This window comes from Tachypleus tridentatus, chromosome 10 (assembly GCF_004210375.1).
Source record: "Tachypleus tridentatus isolate NWPU-2018 chromosome 10, ASM421037v1, whole genome shotgun sequence".
NCBI lineage: Eukaryota > Metazoa > Arthropoda > Merostomata > Xiphosura > Limulidae > Tachypleus > Tachypleus tridentatus.
In genome coordinates this window covers 177,780,842-177,796,308 of record NC_134834.1, presented here as the reverse complement: position 1 = coordinate 177,796,308, position 15,467 = coordinate 177,780,842, and the positions used below count along the sequence as shown (strand labels likewise).

At 34.0% G+C, this 15,467-nt stretch overlaps 1 protein-coding gene and 2 pseudogenes across 1 annotated transcript; all 3 read left to right on the top strand.

The window, feature by feature from the left end:
- Nucleotides 1-3,027: 3,027 nt before the first annotated feature.
- Nucleotides 3,028-8,677, top strand: LOC143228578 (dihydropyrimidine dehydrogenase [NADP(+)]-like; annotated as a pseudogene).
- Nucleotides 8,678-10,772: 2,095 nt separating this feature from the next.
- On the top strand, nt 10,773-11,096 carry LOC143228576 (dimethylaniline monooxygenase [N-oxide-forming] 2 pseudogene; annotated as a pseudogene).
- A 114-nt stretch (nt 11,097-11,210) lies between these two features.
- On the top strand, nt 11,211-15,106 carry LOC143228575 (flavin-containing monooxygenase 5-like). Its single transcript, XM_076459811.1, has 2 exons — nt 11,211-11,402; nt 14,267-15,106. The coding sequence occupies exons 1-2, from the start codon at nt 11,211-11,213 to the stop codon at nt 15,104-15,106; spliced, it is 1,032 nt and encodes a 343-aa protein (XP_076315926.1).
- Nucleotides 15,107-15,467: the final 361 nt, after the last annotated feature.

The following is a 15,467-nucleotide window of genomic DNA, read 5'->3' as shown; positions in this document are numbered from 1 at the left end:
GAACCCGTCGCCGACAGCACCGGCAAAAGGCCTCACAATGGGTTCCACAATTTCGTCTCTATATCGTCGTGCGTTTAGAGCACACCTGTCGAGTATGAGTAAGTCCGTGCTGCCAGCCAAGCATATGCCTGCCCAGATAATCAGAGAACCTCCTCCATAAGCGTTGACTTGCATAATGTTACTGGCGGAAAATCGCTCTTATCGGCGTCTCCTCGCTCTAGCACGTTCACCATTACGAGACATAATGAACCTTTTCGCGTCTGTCCACAGCACGGTGGACCATTGACGAAGTTCCCAGTCTAGGTGCTGACGAGCAAACTCCATCCTCTCTGCATGGTGTCGCGCTGTCAGAAAAACCCTTTTGCCGGTCGTCTGATCCTAAGGCGTCTTTCCTGCAGACAATTTCGAACTGTTTGGGTCGACACACGGGTTCCAGTGGAATGCTGAAGGTCATTTCGCAGTGACCGAGGAGTAGTTAACCTGTCCTGAGAGCGGTTGTCATAATGTAGCTGTCTTTTCTGACTGTTATGCAGCGATGACGGCCTTTACCTTGTCTCCTGCCCTAATACTTCCTTTCCTGGAACCGTCGCCAAAGACGACTAATGACGCTTGGTGACACCACTCTCCTCTATGTTTGGCCATCCTTCAGAATCTGCACTGCCCTGGCGACCTTATTCTCTATCAGAAGCGCGTGACTACTTGAATACACAAGATGAAGGTATACACTGACAAAACGAACCGCAAAAGATCCATCTTGGTGTTTATTTCGAGAATTAATGAGAAATGCATAGTTTCACGTGACAGCCTTTTATAGGGTACCTTGATTTGTAGTTTCCTTGAATGAGTTGAGTTTCGATTCAGTTGCTTCAAACTTCTCACGCAAGCTCAAAAAATACAGTTATAGCCTAACAAATATGTTTTTCATACATAAATTTAGTTAGGACAAATATATAATAAGATATATTTTTCAAGCAGTATATTAAAACGAATTTAAATATGCTGAGGACATATCAAGCTTATGACATAACTTTTTATAGGGGAACTAGCCTACTGGACAACTGAAAAGACTAGTTGAGGGTACCAGTTAATGAAACAAAAACTGTATAAAGGACAGTGTAAGATAATGTTCCTTTTTTGTGTCATTGAATCCTTAATTCTCTCTCAATGATCCACAACTTTACCAGGTAAAGAAGTCATCATCTCAGCATTATCTTACAGATATTAGGACCTTCCAGGCCAATAAAGCACATGGACAATCCTGTGTTACTAAGTCTAGCAGTTCCAATGAACAAGCAATGCATAAATACTGAATACTTCGTCAAATGTTTCAAGTGGTTTGCCTTCTAAAATGGTTGGATTGAGGGACAGCACTGGGACAGTTTGTATATTTCAGAGGTCGAAAATCCACAGCTCTTTATTAAAGAACAAGTTAATATCAGGGATTTGATTGTCAGTGAGCTTTGGAATAAACTCACAATGCATCACGGTTCTGCTAAATAATTTGTCTCCAACTGGCTGCTTGTGTAGCAGCACATGGAAATAGAGTTGTGGGTTTTTCTTAAGCGCCTTAGTGCCTCAGTAACACAGTAGTAGTAGACACACTGGCAGAAAATTCCTGTCTGCACATGTACTTCACTGTGGTGACGAAGTGAAGCATATTTATCTGCCAATGATTTCATAGATGGTGAAAAGTGGACCTGAACCATTTCTTCAAACTTTTCAATATGGTTGTTCTTATGTAAGTGTTGTGACGTAATGCGTTTCGTTTATAAAGGTAATTAATGGAAACTATGACTATACAAGTCAATTACTAAAATTCGTTTATTTAAGTTCAATTTTAAAAGTTTTGGATTATACAAGCTTGAGATAAGAAAAATAGGAATGTACTATTTGAAACTACCATATGTTACCATCTGGTTTTTCTCGTTATGTACAGAAATATTATTTCTGCTTGTTTTTATACATGTGTTTTACATTAAATAAATATCCCTCATAAATGATATGACCAATCATGGACTAAAGTTCCAAACTACATGGCATTTCATAGAGCTTGTACTCATATGGCCATTCTTCCTTCTAGTGTAAGTGATACCTAAATATTGTTGTGGTATTGAGACGTATACAAACTAGTCTACTAATTATTTATTACGAGAGTTATTATTGCTATAAGTAGCCTAGATTTGTGATACACCACACTAGGATTTTGAATAGACATGAAAATATAGAAGGTCACAATCCATCATTATCTAACTAAACATGTGCAGAAAAAAAAATGCAGAGTTAAATCCAGTAATATCAAATTATCAATGTTCAGTTTTGAAGTGTTTATTGTCATTGGAATACTAAGCATCATATACAACGCACTGTGTTTCAGCATCATATATTTATTAAAAAAACAAACGATTGCAGAGAAAGATAAATCAAATTTTCTCACAGATTAATAACATCTCATCATTGTCAAAAGATATTTTTCTAATGACATATGTTAATATGTACTTACTAATTATTTCATATCCTTAACAATACAATAATATTTATACAATTTTAAAGAGTATTTCGTCATATGGTGTAAGAAAATAAATTAATAAATTTATTGTACACCAATTTACAGCTGTAATACATAAGCTCGGTATTGAATACGAAAAAGACTGCTTCTCTTCAGTATAATAAATATCTTTTTTTTTTACATTCTTTGTGTGCACTATATGTACATCCGCAGGGTTTTCAAAAGTGTTTAGTTTCAAGAGTAAATAAACCTACAATTAACGGTAACAAATATGTCTATTTTTTACTTTTGAAGTTCGTATGTCATGTCGTGTTCTATTCTACGGAGTAGATAATGTTTCTCGTGATGACTGTCAAGTAGACAATGAACTACTGTACAGTCGTATGAGTTTTTAAAACTGGGGACTCCTTGAGGGAACTCAGGTAACTTGTACAATGAAAAGAAAACTTATTTTATTCTCCTTCTCTCTCTTTTTATGCAAAGCAGATGGGGTAACAGTAATAAATACAATGTCAGGTCTTATGGGTCTGACAGGAGATGGTACTGGATGGCCAGTCATGGGAATAGAAAATAAGACATCCTATGGGGGAGTATTAGGAAATTCCATTCGCCCAATTGCTCTTCGAATACTGTCGGCTATAGCTAAGGCTTTACCTGAGTTTCAATCTTAGCTACAGGGGGTATAGATTTTGCTGAAGTAGGTCTACAGTTTCTTTATTGCGGAGCGACAGTGATCCAAGTAAGAAGTTTTATGTTTTTTGATCCTTATCTTCAGAAATCATTACTCTTTCTACTTAGGTCTATTTTACTAGGGTGGATAAAACATTTTCCGATTGTTTGTCTTATAAAATAAAAAAATAATAATTTGCCCTACATGTAGCCTCACCTTAATTTCCAAACCTCAAACCGGGACAGTTTTCAATTTTTATTATAGATACCAGCACTGGTATAATAAAGAAGTGCTTTTATGACCTAACTTCACTTAAGCTTTAATGCTGCCACAAAAAGAGGATTTATTTGTTTATTTTGAATTTCGCGCAAAGCTACTCGAAAACTATCTGTGCTAGCCGTACCTAATTTAGCAGAGTAAGACGAGAGGCAGCTGGTCATCACAACTCTTTACCAACAAATAGTGGGATTTACCCACGGCTTAAAGGACGAGCATGTTTGGTGCGACAGGTATTCGAACCCTAAACCCTCGTATTACAAGTCGAACGTCTTAACACACTTGGCCATGCCTGGCCCACACAAAAATAGGAATACTGGTAGTTTATATCTCTAATATTTATTTGAATTCAGCAAGGGAAGGAACATAAAAATTTCATAAATGTTTCACTAAACACTTTTTTGTGAAAATTCATATTTTTTCACTTGAATGAACTCTCTGCAAAAACCTATTAGTTCTTACTTTTCAAAGAACTCACTCCAACTCAAGTCAATATTGAGTTTACAAGGCAAAATTACTTTTACTGGTGATTCATTCATTAGACCTCTTTCTTGAGACCAAATGCTATTCATCACTGAAAATTCTCTTTCAACAGGGACTTATGTGCCGGGTAAACAAAAAATGTACTCCATAACTTGCCTGAGATTATGTACAGAAATACTTTTATCATTGAAGTGGTTGAAAAGTTCTAACCATTTTTCATCACAACCTATTTATTTTACTTTCTATTCGTCACATTTTGAAGACCAGAAAGATTTGACAAGAACAACTTCATCAAACAGACCATCAATATTGATTACAGCATTTCCAAGTGTTTTATTGATTCTTTCAGACCACACAAAAACACTGTGTTTTATCCAAGCAAAGTATTTCCCACCACCAAAACTGTTTTCTCACAGTTCAATATAAGACAGGCAGCAATCATAAGAACTGGTAATTCCTTCCTAATCAAGTCTGCCTGGCATCCTCCCTCTTTCTCTAGCACACTGATTGTTTGTTTGTTTTTTTGCACCAAGGGGAATAAAGTTATAATCCCTTCTTTTTTTCAGGTTGGTTTTCAACTTATTAAGTTCTGCAACAATATCACTTTTAGTTGATTTTGTTTTCTCCATGACCAAAATCATTTTGTTGAGCAATATAGTTGTCGATGAACAAACCATGGATACATTTCTCCAAATTTACTCTCAAGAAATCTTTTCATCAACAAAGACCACTATTTTTATGAACAAAAATATTACTTCAATCCTTCATAAATTTGGATAAATCTCTCAACAGCTGGTAACAAAGACAAAAGTTGCGTATTTCTATATTGGAGAACCTTCTAGTACTCAATTTAGGTATAAACGTGCACAGTCTAAATATTGAAATACTCGTAACATTTGACCATCAAGCTTCCACTTCAATAGGAAGGACATCAACTGCAGGTCGGAGAAAGTTATGTACGATATGAGCACCACAACCAACACCCACAATATTTCTGCCAAGTTCCTTCTTCAATTTACAATATACAATGTTTTTCCCCTTTCTCTCCACATCTCCAAAATTTGTTTTGCAGTCCACAACAATAAGCAACATTTTTTTGGATAAACCATGTTTTTTTAAAGTGGACACAAATTAATTCGTCAAAACTTCTCATGTCACTGAAAGTCTAAAAGTTATACTTTCACTCCGTCCACTGGCAAAAAATATCGCACCTGACAGATATTATTTTGGCATCTTTTCGATTTGAAACATCTGCTGTGAGTGAAACGAATTGGACATTTTTCGTTCTGGCAGAAATGAACTTTGGTTCAAGTAACTTTGCTATCAGTTTGGAAGAGCAATCAGCTGTTTTAAAGCTTATGTTATGGACAGCACTGTGATATGCAAAGACTGCTTCTTTGGCAACTATTAACAAGTCACTCTCTTCAGGCACAATTTTTTTTTTAAATCACATGAACTCTTGAGCTTTTAACAGCGACTGAAAGACTAGCTGTATGTTTAAACTTTTTAAGATTTTTTATATTATTTTTCCAATTCACTGTTGAATGTGAACTTTCTTTTACCAGCTTTGGACATTATGACTGGGATTAATTTCTAAAATAAAAGAACGAAAATAATTTAGCATGTACCTATGACTAATATAATTAATAAAGCAATCACAAAGCACAAACACTTGCTCAAAGGAATATTTGCATGTGTTGCCGCTCGCCGCTTGTACAGCTGCCGTTATACACGTACCGCCAAAAGCAGCCCACTTATGAATAATTATACTTGTACATGTACAGTATAAGCTGTTTGTGAATATCGTCTGATGTAATACCTTTGAAAATTGGCATGCTACAGCACTATGGCTCACACCACTAATCAACTAATAAAATGAAAACTTAAAAGTTATTTTTTGTCAACCCCAAGTCAGAACTCTATGCAGATTTTAACATTTCCCGTTCATGCTTTTTGGAGTTTATGCCATTTCATCAAAAACTGGGACATTCCAAGACAATTCATTGTTAACCAGTACAAATTAGTAAACCGGACTGGACACCGGGACTTATGGTAAGTCTACCAACAAGAACCTCAATTAGTGATTAGTATGAGAAATATGGATACGCTTGCTTGATAATGTTAAAACATATTGTAATTCATAAGGTATTATTCTGATGATCACCAATATTTCTTGAAATTTATTGATATTATGTGATATTCCAATGTGATAAGTACTTACAGTTTCACAATGTTGTTTGTTTTTGTGGCTTGAAAACAAAAAAGGTCTTCAGGGCTTTACAGAACCATGACTTCACCGTCATTGATGACTATGTCACAGAACTAAAAGCGAACATGTACTTAAAAAGTTTGGAAACAAAGATGAAATGGAACTTTCACCGACGCCTTGTCACCAAAAAGGAAAGCCTATATGTATTATACCTAACGCCACATTTAAGGTTAACATATTTCATTCATAACCCTCACCAAATCCTCATTAAGGGTTCAAACCCAAATCATGCTAACCTTTAAGTTGTTGAAAATCCGATGTTGAAATGAAGTAAAGTAAAACATAAATACCTCTTAAGTTTCTCAGAAAGGGACTGACTAACTTGACATGGTAAGTAGGTTCATTTCTACTGTTAGTTACGAGAGTCTTTTTAATGTCGTGAATTTTTTTAAATGCTTTTCTGTTGTTTTCAACGATTGAAAATATTATAACAAAGCGAATAAAACTAATGAACATAAACAGTTCATTCAGGTTCTGACTTCTAGGAGATTCCTTGTATACTTGTGGTTATAGAAAGTAGAAGAAAGTTCTTCAACTTGTTTCAAAATGTCCAAGCATCAAACACTTATAAAATACTTCTTTTAATGTCAAAATGTGACGTCCAAAGTGTTAGAACAGCGTGTCCTAAAGGGAGGGGCGCTGACGATGACATACAATCAAATGTGCAATATTGCAAAATGGCTCGTTTTCATAATTTTTTAATGAAAATAAGTAATTACTACAACACATATAGCATTTTAGTGAGTATACAGTGTATTACATATCGTCCCTTAACATATTCCTTCACTCATTAAAAAAAAATAATAAGTGGCACGCAAGTAACTACCTTCACTGAGAAACACTGCAGTACTGAAACTTGTTCACCCAGTTTCGTGTATTATAAATATCATGGGAATTTATTAACCTTACGATTGTATTTATATCATATATAAGCTAAAATAAAATTACTTGAACTTTAATTCAGGTGGTATCAAGGTACATTGTTCGATATGTTATATTACATAACTGCAAACGCGCTGTTTTTTTGGAGAACACCATGAAGTTTCTTCAAATTGCATTCGTTGTAGCCGGTTCAGATACTTGTCTGATGTTTAGTCACGGGTTTGAGCCTCTTCACTCTCAGTGTTCTTCTATGTAAAGTTAGATAATTTGTGATGTGCTATCCTAAAAGATATAGTGTTTAACGCTGGTTTTGTATGTACAGAAATTTCCTCATTTCGGAGCTCACATGAGACACAAAGAAGACATTCTAACGAAATACAAGAAACAAACTGATCTGATTGGTGATAAGTTTTAGTCACCATAGAACAGACGACGTTCCCAGCCCGTAGGACTAATCCAACCAATCAAAGTACCGATTGAAACGAGACTTTTAATTTGATTGACAATGGTTTATTTATTGTTATTTTACTTAATTCTACTTAAAACACCAACTTCTAATTGTATATAAACCATGTCATAAACATATCTTTGAGAATTTGTTTTTTGAGGAAGCAATTCTAAATCCAGTTCTAACATAGCCGTTCTGTGATGTTTGTTTACTTTGAATTTCGCGAAACCTGCACGAGAACTATTTGCGCTAATCATCTCTCATTTACCAATGTAAGGCAAGAGGGGATGCGGCGACTCATCACCACCCACCGCCAACTCTAGGACTACTCTTTTACCAAAGAATTGTGGAATTGACCATAACATAATAACGTATCCATATGTGAAAGGGCGAGCATGATTCGTTTGACGGGGAATCGAACCCACGACCCTCTGATTACGAATCGAGGGCCTGATTATGTGATAAAAAATAACAACAAAGCTGTAACTAAATGTAAAATATCAATATTTTCTTGTCCAAGCCGAGCATCGTTTTCTGTATGTCACTGCCGATAGACTTTAAAAATATTTTTTTCTGTTTTAACATAATTCAGAATCTTGGTTGAAATAAGAGACACTAGCTGACGAACTAAGATACTTAAAAACAGTTTTGAAATATTGTCAGTTTTGGTTCACATATTTTATGTAAAAAGTTCTTGGATTTTGCGTGCACCTCAGTAGGTCAGTGGTGAAATTAAAGACTTGCACATCTAAAGTCTGGAGCGAATGCCTATGTTGTAGGTTTGCACTAACAAATTACGTTTTAATATACTAAAGGCATTATGACGGGATCTCTTATAAATACAACTCTCTGTAGCAATACCGTGTGGAATGAATTGGATACTAACTGGCTTGTTTTATTCAAGCTTAAATACAAAGCATTGTCTTATACCATATTATCAGTTGTTCTTTAGGTACACTGTTTGTAAACTAAACCACTGCTCAATCATAACTCACTACTTCCCAAAAGATAGATCATTTATCGTAGTTTATCTCACAACAGAATACTTTATGTATATTTTAAACTTTAATTCAGGACTTGATTGGAACGGCCAACGATCGGATCGGGACTTTATCTGACTTAGATCCAAAACAACAACTTTAAGTCTGGGTTTCGATGTTTAGAGGCTATTGGAATTTATATTAAGAAGGTGTTTTGTTATTTCGTTATTTATAAGCCACAGAAAGATAAATAATTAACCTAATGTGTTCTCTTGCTTGTTTCTTTATTTTACAAGAGTAATAGTTTTTAACGATAATGCTATAAACTTTCCAGTTTGCACTCGCATATAAAAAGACCCGTTGTAATCATATAAATGTAAAAGTACAACTTCACAATTAGGCAACACCAGTATTAGGTTTCCAGGTGAGCGAGCACACATTCACATATCGACAGAGTCACACGCATTGTTCTTTTAATTCCAAAGATCTCATTACGTTCACTTGGTGATTCTACACAAAAATTTTACTTAAATAATACACAAGCGTACTGCTAAAGCAGCAAACTATCATATCACGAGCATGGTGATACTTTAATCATTTCTCTAAATTTTTAACGTTTTTAGTCACCAAAATGAAGTAAAAACAAGCATTTCATAGAAATTTAAAATATAAGAATCTAAATGTTTGTTCTTAAGCGCAAACGACGTGTCAATAATGAGAACTAAATTCCAAGGTCATCAAATGCTTTTCTCGAAATTCTCTTCGCGGTCAAAAAAAATTTCACTTTTTAAGCTGTTTTCACTATTGGAGCTCCAGTGTCTTTGAACTTTAATACAACTAAACGTAAGTTTATTGGACATGTTTAATAAACAGATAAAGAGGTTGAATGTAAAGTATCGTTCAAATATGAAAATAGAAAAACATTTTTTGTAAACTATTACTGAAAAATACATAAAATAGGAGTAAATAAATATTATTATCAGTAGAAAGTGATTACGTATATAGATGTATGTTTTACTGGGGTTCTATAAACTTAGGTTTGTAGGAGTAGAGACTCCAGGTCATTCCTGTTAATTGTGGAGAACATATCGTTGTCCTTGAACATGTGCAGCATTCCTGTTGTTTGCTGGAAGCTCCTGCAGCCTCCTCCAAATAGTACTTTACGCTGTATTTAATTTTCATTTGTGTTTTGAGGCCCCTCGAGTTTCAAACAGAGACCAACGAATATACCGGTTGTCCGCGAGTCACTTGCAAAATTTCATTGAAACATTAAAAAATAATACGATTTATGGAATAAAAATATTTTTCATAAAATTACGTTTATATGAATTAAAAATTTAAAATTGGAAGACAAATTTTCATGCACACGAATTTTCTTAAAACAAAAAAATTTCGATAAGTTTAGGTGTCCGCAAACCAATTTTAAATTAAGGCCTAAGAATTCTAAAGTTCGATTTTTGAGTCTTCATTCTTTATTTCGTAATTTCCAGTAACTACTTTCATTTCATTTCGGAGACTGTCTGAGTATACATTTTCTAGAACAAACAAGGAATTATAGTTTTCATGAAAAACAGTTTTGTTGCATACATTTATAAGATTTCAGGCTTACAATAACCAAACACAGAGAAAATTATTAATGTACTTCAAACATCGGGGTGAAAGTTAATACTGAAGTCTATACAACTGACTGCTACGTCACGTATTGTTAGAAAGTAGGTAAGGAATTAAAATGTCTTTTAAGAGTTTAATCACAGAAAACCAATTTCCCAATTTTAAGCTGAATCCCCATTTTAAAATATTGGTTTTACTTTTCCTATAAATACATTTTTTTTCCCCAATCTGGCAACGTCGCTACAATCATAAACTAAATTTATTTTAGAATCTAAAATAAGCAACTATACGAAAAATAAAGTCGAAACACTAAAACTAAACATTTTCAACATAATTTATTTTGGGCAGTTTTCTAAAAAAATAATGAAATAACAACCAATTGTCAATAAACATAATAAATAATTGAATAACAAAACAGATTATATATATTACAGTCGATCGAGAAAAATCGTTTAATAGTCCGAATACTTGGGTTTTGAGAATATATCCAGGAAATAAATATTTAATACTGTTTTTAACGTTTCATTTTACAGCTTGTGTGATACGTTATCGTTATTTATAGCACAGAATAAATATTAACTTATCTTATAGGTTAATTGTGTTCCAGGTTGGAATCATCTAATAGTGAAATTTCATTTTTGTAAATAATGGAAGCAACAAAAAGGATCTGTATAGCTGGAGCTGGATCCAGTGGACTCACATCCATCAAGGCATGCCTGGAAAAAGATCTGCTTCCGGTGTGCTTTGAAAAGACAGACCAGTTAGGGGACTTTGGTGCTACAGAGAGGATGATGTTGAAGGTGAACTCTGTGATGAAGTCGACGATAACAAGTAATAGCAAAGAAATGAGCGCCTTTAGCGATTTTCCGCCACCAAAGGATTTTCCTATTTATATGCATAATAGCTACTTACTTCAATACTTTGAGATGTACGCTGAAAAATTTGATCTCGTTCGACACATTAGGTTTTGACATGAAATTCTTAAAGTAGAACAAAACCACGATTTTGACGAAAAGGGACGGTGGAAATTAACTATTCGAGACATTGAAAACAATGTTCATTTTGATGAAATATTTGACGGAATGATGGTTTTCACTGGTCACCACGTGTTTCCGTACATCCCCACGTTTCTAGAAATAGAAAAATTCAAAGGCAAAGTTTTAAACACTCATAGTTACAAGAAACCAGATGGGTATGATGCCAAGAAGGTGGTGATTGTTGGTGCAGGAAAGTCTGCAGAAGACGTTACTGTGGAGCTAAGTCAGATAGCTAAAGAGGTTAGGCTTAATTTACTCTTTTAATCACTGTATTCTCTTAATCTATATAAGTATACGAGAGTAAAACAACGCGAACTACAGTGTACTATAGTTTTGTGTAAACCGTGCTGGTTTATTCGTGTTACAGATATTGAAAATTGAGTCTTTCTAAGTTTCAAATCCATATTCGTGTTTTAGTCAGGAAATGTAGTTTCTAAATTCAATTACTCTCTGTTAGCACTTGAGCTAAATGTTAAGGCTAGAAGTATCTAGGTTTTAGGTATAGTCCGTCACTTTATAATCACATCGGAAAATATCCAGGTTAGATACTCCAAGTCTTCATGTATAGCCTGACATTTTAATAACATATCCACAGCTGTAAGTGCGGTATTTATTTAATGGTAATACATCTTGGACCTTAGACCCTACATACGCAACCAAACACAATAACTGCTAAGCTATTTCTCTTTTTAAGGGAATACACTCCCGAATTGTAGCTTTGTATTATAGTTGCACAGTTTGATTTGTAGCTTCCTGTTGTACTTTCGTACTTCGTATTTACAGAAACAACATGGCTTTATATTTTTTTAATTTTGCTTACAACTATTATAAGCTACAGTAGTTTGAACTTTGCTTTCTTTTAAACCTCAGAATAGAGCTCACTGTGATATAAATTCTAATCGTGATAATCTAATTGTGATATCTGCTTACGTTACAGTTACTTATTCAGGCCGTACATTGACTATACGTTTTACAACTTGTGAGGTAGGACTGCAGCTCTATATTACATGTACTACGATACGACTGTAGTATTATAGTTTGTTAGATCAGAATGCAACTATATGACAATATCTAAGTTCAATTTTAACATTGTTTTACCTTTGCGAAATGTGTGTTTGAAAAATTAAAATACAAGAATTCAACAAATATTAAGAAAATAGTACCATGCCATATTTGTTTACTGTCTAACTAATAAAATTATGTAATAATATATTTTTATCAAACAAAATACAATGTAAAGAAACTAGGTTATTTGGTTGTTTAAATATTGTGACTTGAATATCACAGCTTTTGTAGCCCCATCAAGGCTTACGTAATCTAACAAAGAGCTGAATACGTTATATAAAAAACGAATTTGAATTGGCAAATTAGTAACTCATGTGAAAACCACTCAATACGTAACAACCTTTTTCGACAAGAAATATTCATTTATTCAGATCATAAATATATACTCTGGTGATTAAAATTTTATAAGACGCGAATATTCCTTTCACTCAATAAAATTTATAAAAATAAGGTGGTTTGGATCATCATGGAGTGCCAACATCATCGAGAATAAGACTCGCGAGAACATCGTACCCAATTCAGTCTTGAAAGGAATTAGAATTCATCAATGTAAAGTCAGTCGTAATATCCATTCAAGTACCTAATTCAACAATATACCTCACATCTAAATAGGTTCTCTGTCTGAAAACGAAGAAAATATTCAATAAGATAAATCCAGTCATACCTCATTGTCAACCATTAGAACTCTTAATCATTTGGAGAATAAAACAGATATTTATGCTATTTCTTTCTTTAATATACTGGTAAATTCGCGGAATTCAACAATAATGTATTTCTGTACAAATGAGCTCTTGAAACGGGCGTTGAAAAACCATCGTCCTTGAGAATGGAAGAGTTGACGTGATATAGTTAATACGGAGTCTGATTCCAAAAAAAAACTACACTGTTTCGTCATCAGATCGAGGAAGACCAGACCTGGTGACTTGAATAGTAACGACTTGGTGAAGCTCGAATATTGTTTTATTAAACGATACTCAAACCTCTGTGTTATCATTGAATGAATAAATGTATATTGCTGTGTTATTATAGGTCTATATTTTCTTATATATGGCTTTTGTTTGTTTTTAAGAGATGTACACAGGAACTTTATGTTAACAATTCTGAAAACTTGCAAGAAATTGGAATCCATTGAAAGAAACTATGATTTAAGCTTACTAAAATAATATAAAGCAACTATAACTATGAGTTAACAACTGACGTTTGGTTTAAATGGGCTGTTCTCTAACATTAAAATTGTAATTAATTTGAGTTCTCTTTAATTTGGTAAATATCGTTTCCAAAGAAAAAACTTATCAATTGCACCTCCATGCTGTTAATGGTATTTTAAGACATCCCAATGCTTCTTTAAAATACCCAGCCATGTAAAGGGATCTCAGATAAACTCAGGTTACTGCCATTTTCCACCATTGGACATAAAAGATTCATTGTAAATGACAACTTCAAACCTCCCAATGTACCTGTAAAACCTGTTTTTTATAGTATACTGTTGCATTCTATTCGTTAAGATACCAACATCTTGAGAAAATAAAAGTATATTTAGAGAAATATAATGTTTTGCTCTTCGTTCCAGATATGAAATTGTAGCTATCATACACGTGCTTTTAACTGGAAATTCATTGTAAGCAAAGAGGTTTTTTTTAGAAAATACTATGCAGTTTAATCAATTTTAGCATGTAGTTTGGAAAATTAGCCTTTATTTAAAAGGTAACAGCAGAAGACACTGGCATTCTTTTTGGTTTTCACTCAGACGTTTTATTAATAATTATTAATTAAAAGTTACATGAGTGTTTATAGTATAAATATATACTGTATTCTTAAATTTACGCATGTTTAAAAATACGGAAAATGTAGTCTTGCGTACAACTTACTGAAATCTAGTTTTGATGTTCAAGCTATTTTATTTATGGAATAAAAGTTTTGGGTTTGTTTTTACGACATCACATTTGAATCTAGAATCTTATATCTGTAAGACTAGTGACTCTATAAACTTTAAGAATTGCACTTAATACTTGAATAAGATCTATTTTTCTCACCTCAAGGTATATCTAAGTGTGAGGAGTGGATGTTGGATTATTCCCAGAATTAGTCCTGGTGGTAAACCATTGGATGCTTCGCTTTTTCGACGGTGGTGGTATTTGATTTGCTTTCATACACCGTACAAGCAACTGCGTTACATTGTTGATACGTTTGTTGGCGAAGAAACTGGCCATTCTTCATACTGTCTTAGATGCAAACGTTCCATTCTGGAACAACGTTCCACAGTCAACGATGAACTGCTACACGTGATTCAGAGTGGAGCTGTCACAGTGAAGGGGAACATTCGGAAATTCACTGAGAATGGAGTAGTTTTTGAAGGAGAAGAAACAGAGTATGAGGTCGACATCGTAATTTTAGCAACTGGTTACGATATCAAGTTTCCATTTTTAGACCAGAAAATAGTTTCTATTAGAAAACAAAAACTAGAATTGTATAAGTATGTAGTTCCCATCAGATTAAAACACCCAACTCTTGGCATGATAGCTCTGGCTCAACCTGTAGGTTCTTCGTTCCCCATAGGTGAAATCCAAGCTCGATGGTTTCTTTTGGTAATGAAAAAGAAAGTGTGTCTTTCCTCAGTAAAACAAATGTTAAGTGATACCAAGAAGAAAATAGACATGATAACTCGTCGCTACCCGGACAACATTCCCTACACTGTTGTGGCTGATTGGATACCTCTTATGGATGAGACCGAAAGTCTCATCTACGCTAAGCCTAACTTGCTAAAATTAATTTTCAACGATTTTATTATTTTTTGGAAGTGTTTCTGGGGTCCTTGTTTACCTTACCAATTTCGACTTCAAGGTCCTCATGCTTGGGCAGGCGCCAGAAACGCTATTTAGTCATATTAATATAGCATAATATTTAGGGACAATAATGGCCGAAATGTACCAATGTTTCCTCACTCATCTATTTTCTGTAATCAAATATAGGTTGCTGGAGTAAATTCGGGTAAACAAGGTTGAAATATATCTTCAACATATATCTCGAGTTTTCGTTGAATGTACTTACATTTCGTTAATCTTACGTGTGTTTCTTTTTCTAGTTTACATTTAAACTTGATACACCCCTTATTTTCATAATTTTCTGATTTGAATGTAGAATTTGATAAACTTATACTTTCATCACATGTAACTTTATCTTATAAATGGACCAAGGTACAACTGTTTTACGTTTTTCTCTTTAAAAGCCCTAATTTCTAAA